Genomic DNA, 8,004 nt, shown 5'->3' on the forward strand with positions numbered 1-8,004 from the left:
CCCACTATCCTTTATGAGGACAATGTAGCTTGTGTTACACAAATAAGCAGTGGATATGTAAAAGGAACTATGACAAAACATATTACGCCAAAATTCTTTTATCCACATGAGCTCCAAAAGAATGGCGAAATCACCATCGAAAAAGTTCGCTCAAGTGATAATCTTGCAAATTTGTTCACTAAATCTCTGCCTACATCAACTTATGAGAAATATGTTCACAATATGCATAGACTTGGATACTATCTTCTTCAGGGGGAGCAAATTCTTAAAGAACAATCCTGAAGATTGGGCCTTGAAGGTCTATTATCATATTTTGCCCCTTTTCGCTAAGTTTTATCCCACTGGGTTTTTCTTAGCATAGACTCAGAAGATTGTCATCATCAGGGGGAGCGAATTTTCAATGCAATCCCGAAGATTGCGCCTTGAAGGACTATAGTTGTACTCTTTTTTCCCTTTGCTAAGTTTTGTCCCACAGGGTTTTCTTAGCTAAAGGTTTTTAATGAGGCAACTAATGCAACACAAGTTTGGATCCCGAAGATCTATAGTTGTACTCTTTTTTTCTTTGCTATGTTTTTGTCCTACATGGTTTTTCTTAGCGAAAGGTTTTTAACGAGACAACTGATGTAACAGAAATAATGTATTTATGTCATGTACTCTTTTCCTCAACTAGTTTTTCCCACTAGGTTTTTTCTAGCGAAGTTTTTAACGAGGCATTGACATTTTGAAGTAATGTCCAAGGGGGAGTGTTGAAATCTAAAAGACATTTTGTTGATATCTAAAAGATATTTTGTTGATATCTAAAAGACAAATGTATGTGGACATTACTTTGTATGTGAACTATTAACTTCATGTCATTTTGTATTCCATCGTTATCTATAAATTGTACGATGTATGGAAATGGAAGGATGTGAATAAAATTACAATCTCTATTCTTCTCTTGTCTCTTGTCTCTTATTTTATTCTTTAGTATATTACAACAATTTTTATATTAATATCTATTGTAAATTATTTACTTTATAATATATAATTATTTTGATTATTATTTTACAACATATAATAGTATTATTTGTTGTACAATTTATTAAGATTAAATTGAATATATTCATATTTAATATTTTTAGATTTTGACAAGTTATTATTTTACTATTAAGTATTATTACATAACATGTAAAAGTTTTTAATAAATTTTTTTCATATGTTTTATAATAAATTATTCAAATATTAATAATATATTCTATTATTTAAATATTAATAGTTTAATACTATATTATTATTTACATTATATTATATTATATTATGTAAAGAATATATTATATTTATATTATATTACATTATATTATATTATATTATGTAACGAATATATTATTAACACACTATATTGAACGTCAAATTAACACCCTTTAGACTCAAAACACAAATACCAAAGTTGAAATACATTTTTAGTGTTTTGAGATACGTGTCATATTTTTTATTCTTAACATTATACAGCTCAGTAAAGCATTATGGTTTCTAAGCTTTTAACAAAAACACCATGAAAATACTAAAAATACAATCGCATCCAACCCTCCTCCCACACCCCCACACTCCCAACAAATCTCCAAAAATTATCTATCTTTTTTCCACTATCATTTCTCGTGCTCTGTCTTATTATCAACAACTTGCTTTGGCAACTCACCGTAATTTCTTCACTCCATCCAGCTCTCTTTACAGTATCGCGCAACGTGACTCTCCATCTCTCTCTCTCTCTCTCTCTCTCTCTCTCACAAAAGCTATCAATGGCCAACCAAAACCATCATCAATAACAAAAACCCCAGAAAAAAATACTGCTAAATGTACATGGACAAAATGAGAATTGTCTGCCTCTTCATCTTCATCCTCTTCTTTTCCACAGTGCTCTCTGAGGACTTCTTTGCTGCTCTTAACGACGAAGTCCTCGGCCTCATCGCCTTCAAATCCTCTGTCGAAGATCCAACCTCAGCTCTTTCCTCATGGACTGCCTCTGACGCAAGCCCGTGCTCGTGGCATCACGTCGAATGCGACCCTTCAACATCCCGCGTTGTTCGCCTCTCTCTCGAATCCCTCTCCCTTTCTGGTGGTCCTCCTCTCTTCCGTGGCCTCGACAAGCTTCAATCTCTTCAGTCTCTCTTCATCAGCAGCAACAATCTCTCTGGCTCTATGTCTACTGGACTCTCACTATTGCGTAGCCTCAGAGTTCTTGATTTTTCCAATAACCTCTTGTCTGGGTCCGTTCCTGATGATCTTGGTCGCATTCCTACACTCAGGTCACTCGATCTTAGCGGAAACTTGCTCTCTGGGCCGATTCCGGAGTCCCTGTTCTCTTCATCAGCTTGCTCTTCTCTTCGATTCCTTTCGATGTCGAACAACCAGTTTCTTGGACGTATTCCTTCCTCGATGTCGCAATGCAGGTTCTTGCTTCATTTGAATCTCTCGAACAATAGGCTTTCTGGGTCACCAGATTTTGCCAGAGTAATCTGGCCGTTGACAAGGCTGAGAGTTCTTGATTTGTCAAACAATTCACTGTCTGGACCAGTCCCTGAAGGGATTGCCAGTGTGCATAATCTGAAAGTTATTCACTTGAATGGAAATCGATTCGCAGGGCCAATTCCAATTGGCATTGGCCTCTGTCCTCATCTTTACAGCGTCGACCTTAGCAGAAACATGTTCGACGGAGCTATTCCTTATACAATGCGGTCGCTTTTCTCTTTGTCCTTCTTGAGTTTGTCAATGAACAAGTTCTCTGGCCATTTACCCTCTTGGATTGGCAATCTTAGCTCGCTCAAACACTTGGACTTGTCAGGCAACAAGCTTGTTGGTCCAATGCCTGATTCATTAAAGGGGCTAAAAGATTTGAACAATTTGAGTTTGGAAAATAATTTCCTCACTGGGATAATTCCCGAATCAATATCTGAATGTACTAAACTTAAAGAGATCCGGTTGAAGGCGAACCAGCTGAACGGGAGTATTCCACATAGCTTATTTGACCTAGAACTTGAATTTCTGGACTTGTCATCAAACAATCTCACTGGAGCAGTTCCTGCAGTTTCGAGCAAACTGGCAAGCAATGTTCGATGGCTTGATTTGTCTAACAATAGGCTAACGGGTGGAATTCCGTCAGAGATGGCACTGTTCTTCAATTTAAATTACCTGAATCTTTCATGGAATGGCCTATGGTCTCAGCTGCCTCCAGAGCTAGGATCCTTTAGGAACTTATCGGTATTGGATCTTCGCGATAACAAATTCTTTGGTGTTATACCAGGAGATCTTTGTGAATCTGGGAGCCTGTCAGTCCTTCAGTTGGATGGTAATTTATTGAATGGTCATATACCTAATGAGATTGGGAATTGCTCCTCTCTCTACTTGCTGTAAGTAGTAGCTGCATTCTTAGTCCTTTTATTGAGGTTCTATAATTCTTATTTCTTGATTTTGTATGCAGGAGCTTATCACATAATGAACTGAGCGGCCCGATTCCTGCAGAAATGTCCCAGCTGAAGAAGCTAGAAATCCTCAAGTTGGAGTTCAACAACTTGACGGGAGAAATCCCTCAACAGCTCGGAACACTTGAAAATCTACTTGCTGTCAACATTTCGCATAATCAGCTCATCGGTAGGCTCCCTATGGGTGGCATCTTCAAAAGCTTAGATCGAACTGCAATTGGAGGAAATTTAGGCATCTGCTCTCCCCTCGTCGCTGAGCCCTGTAGGATGAATGTCCCAAAACCATTAGTCCTTGATCCGAATGCTTACATCAACGGTGATAATAACAACATAGTTAACACGAATCGCCCGATGTCACCTAGGCATAGGAGGTTCTTTAGTGTGTCGACCATTGTTGCGATTTCCGCTGCTTTGTTGATAGTCTTCGGGGTTTTAGTTGTGAGTCTGCTCAATATTTCTGCCCGACGAAGGATTGGGCTATTGGAGAATGCACTAGAAAGCATCTGCTCAAGCTCGACGAAATCAAGCAGTCCTGCAATTGGTAAGACTGTGTTGTTTGGCTCCAGAAGCAATCTGAAGTCAGAAGATTTGGTCAGTGCTGAATCGTTACTTAACAAAGCAGTCGAAATTGGAAGAGGCGCATTTGGGACTGTCTACAAATCATTGATAGCTGAAGGAAGGATCGTTGCAATCAAGAAGTTGTTAACCCCGAACATAGTTCCTTACCACGAAGATTTTGATAGAGAAGTTCGAGTTCTAGCAAAAGCAAGGCATCCCAATGTCATGCCGGTCAAAGGCTACTACTGGACTCCTCAACTCCAGCTACTACTATCAGATTATGCCCACAATGGAAGTCTACAATCAAGACTGTACAAGTCAGATAATCCTCTTCCATGGCCTAATCGGTTCAAAATCGTGCTAGGAATGGCAAAAGGGCTAGCTTACCTTCACCAATCCTTCCGTCCTTCGATCATACACTACAATGTCAAGCCAAGCAACATCCTTCTTGATTCAAATGACAATCCAATGGTTTCAGACTTCGGGCTAGCCAAATTGTTACCGAAGCTTGACAAGCACATAATGAGCAGTCGATTTCAGACTGCAGTTGGCTACGTCGCGCCCGAGCTAGCATGCCAAAGCCTGAGAATCAACGAGAAATGTGATGTTTATGCATACGGTGTAGTTGTTCTTGAATTGGTGACTGGAAAGAAACCTGTAGTCTATGGGGAGGATGATGTTGTGATATTGATCGATATGGTGAGATTGATGCTGGAGCAAGGGAATGTGTTGGATTGCGTCGATGAAATGATGGGGGACTTTCCGGAGGAGGAAGTGCTGCCGGTGCTGAAGCTGGGGTTGGTGTGCGCGTCACAGATACCATCGAGTAGGCCCACGATGGCTGAGGTTGTGCAGATATTGCAGGTTATTAAGACTCCTGTGGCTTTGGAGGGAATGGAAGGATTTTGATTCTTGATTAGTTTTCGGCGGTGTAGTACTGTTTGTTTCTTTTATTTGGCTTGAAATTGTATGAATTGTTGCTTAGCTTGGTGGCTATGGGGCACCTGTGGCTTGATGCATATCTCTTTGTTGCTGGTTAGATGGCTTCCATTACTCAATAACTCCTGCTCTGTTCATTTTTTGGAGCAATATCCCTAGATTTTCTTTCTTTTAAAACTTTAGTGTGTGTGATCTAGTTTTAAACTGTAGATCAAGCTTATTCATATGTCATTACTGCATAGTGACTCCTACTATAAAGGTTCACAGGCAGCAAAATTTTTTCTAGAATTTGCTGGCAAATGCACCTAAACATAAATCAACAAGTATAACTTGAGTGGCATTGATCTAGAACATAGCTGAATTACTCCTTATCATAAGACCATCACACAAGTCAACAAGTATCCAATTGAGGATAATACTGGCCGAATCGAACAGTCTGTGTTATAATTCAGTGTGACGCCCCTGGTTTCACACGAGGCTGCAGTTTAAGGTGAACTAAAGGATGTCAAATGTGTTATGCACCCAACACTATGCAATAACATGTTTCACCATCACAGTAATATCTCTCTAGTGGAATTAAATAAAAACAGTGCAGGTACAAGCAAATATAACAAAGGAAAGAATATAAGGGTCACAATGTGAAGAAGATATATCATAAATAACTGAAATCATGTTCCAACAAAGAAATAAAATGCATCGGATAATCTGAAATAAGAATAATACATCTCTGAAGACAAGAGTCAACTGAATACAGTATTAAGGCACTCAGCCCCCAACATGAAATACACCTTTAAAAAAAACTAAACTCATAAATGTTCACTGTGGAGTACTAACTCTCTACTAAATAAAATACGGTGAGCGAAGTTGAGTTTCCATCAACCTACGACTCTCCGTGCCCCTGACTCGCTGCCTAAAAGAAATAGAATCAAAGAGCGTCAAAGCGTTAGCGGGATCATCTCCATCGCCCCCAGGAGGAAGGGGGTTAGGACTATAATAATATAAGTTAGTATATATAGACATATAGATCATCTATCCTGAACTAAGAGGAACTAAGATTTAGAAATCCACAACACGAAATTTAGTATGTCGAGCGAAATAATCCAAATAAGAAAACGCTCATGTATATACCATGACTCAAATTGCGAATCGCTTAATCCCAACTCCAAGATCCTATGAATACAATAAACAACAAGAATAAAATACAATATCAAACCTCATCCAAACAAGTCGTGTCAAAATACCTCACACTACTCTTGGGTAAGTGGCACAGTAACAAGGATCAAAATTTGGTAAAAGAATCTCTCATAGTATACATCGTGTATGACAACCTCAGTCTTATACCCCACAGTCGGGGTAGATATCATGGAAGCATAAATACAAAACTATGTGATTCTCTATACAAAAAATAATGATGCTGAGTAAGGCGCCTACAATATCTGTAGCTCACTACCTTACTCAATCGCCCTGCGAAAATAGGCATATGAACCTATTCTGAAAATAATGATGCATAACAGAGTGAAGTCTACTATGGTCTCATTGTAGTATACCAACTAACGCACTCTGAGTATAGTCCATCTGCGGTCTCATTGCGGGATACCAACTAACCCCACTCAAGCATCCAATCTATCATGAAATGCATTATACGTCACCCTCTATCATGACAAACTCAAAATGTTTAATCATGCACCTCTAAACTCTCGTACGAACGCAGACCCAATATGTGTATTCTAGTGGCCAAGCACGTGTATCGATGTGTGGGCTAGTACTTCGTGTTCACGATTGACTCATTTGGCAAAAACAACCTACACAACATAACTCAGATCAGTCGACCGACAATAGCCCTTCGGTCGACTGGCAGCAACGTACATAAACGTGCACACACAAATCATCTCCATCAGTCAACCGATTTTTTATGTCGGTCAACCGACCAACCACAATCAGTCGAGCGATAATCAATATCGATCGACCGATCAGAACCAAATTCTCAGTTTTCTGACATGAGTTGGTTTCAGTCGAAATCCATCAAAAATAAAAAAATTTCAAGAAAACTAATGTCTAAAACTTGATTTAATGTACTTAGGGTTTATTCTGCTATATAAAAATGCAAATATAAGTATTTAAAGGAAAATTACTAACCCTAACATGATTATACTTGTAAAATCATCATGGAAATGATAACTTAGAAAAATTCTCATGTTAGATCACGTTCAAAACTTAAACCCAAATCAGAGAATCCATTTTATATCTATTTAAATAAAAAAGATCAAATTATTACATCATATATATTCAAAAGTGTGATCTTTATTCAAAAATAGATTTTGGAAATCCAATAAAACCAAATAAAAATGGGATGGGATTGGAGAAGATGAAACTCACCTCAAAATTCGTGTTGAATGCCCATGAATGCAAGTGCCACGATTCTCCTTCACCAACAGTCACGTATCTCGCCCTCCTCTTTATTTTTGCTTCTCAAAGCTCTCAAAACTCACAAAATAAGTTCTAGGGTTTTGAGGGGAGAGGGTGGCTAATGTCCACGTGAAATATGAAGAAAAATGGAAATTTCAGATATATATACTCTTATATATGCAAACAAACACGAACCGAAACAAATCCTGACCCAAAACAGAATCCTACCCGAAAATGGGTAGTCATCGGTCGACCGGTTGTGAAAATTGGTCGATCGATAACTACACATAAGTCGACCGGTCGTTCTCATCGGTCGATCGACCAGAACGAAAATCCAACTTACAGGTTTTGATATATTTTGTGCATGATACTCACATATATGTACGTATTAGATCTCAAATCAATTTCAAACATGCTAATTCATCCCAAAATAGTTTCAAACATAATAAAACTCATATTTTATCATTTTAAAATAATTTTTCAAAATTTTATGGGGTTTTACATTCTCCCCGAAAGGTGTCCAAGGGTGCCCTAGTAGTGGTACATAGAAAATGCAAGGGTCTCTCTACATCTCTAATGGGAAGATCGACCGCTTGCTTGCCGTAGGACTAGCATCATCATTATCATCTGTCGACTGCATGACTTG

The 8,004-nt window shown here is 38.5% G+C and overlaps 1 protein-coding gene across 1 annotated transcript; it reads left to right on the forward strand.

The window, feature by feature from the left end:
* On the forward strand, positions 1,678–5,089 carry LOC109823636 (probably inactive leucine-rich repeat receptor-like protein kinase At3g28040). Its single transcript, XM_020389921.1, has 2 exons — positions 1,678–3,383; positions 3,455–5,089. Exons 1-2 carry the CDS (start codon positions 1,831–1,833, stop codon positions 4,920–4,922), a joined length of 3,021 nt encoding a protein of 1,006 aa, XP_020245510.1. The 5' UTR covers positions 1,678–1,830; the 3' UTR covers positions 4,923–5,089.

The sequence above is a fragment of the Asparagus officinalis genome, chromosome 9, assembly GCF_001876935.1.
Source record: "Asparagus officinalis chromosome 9, Aspof.V1, whole genome shotgun sequence".
NCBI lineage: Eukaryota > Viridiplantae > Streptophyta > Magnoliopsida > Asparagales > Asparagaceae > Asparagus > Asparagus officinalis.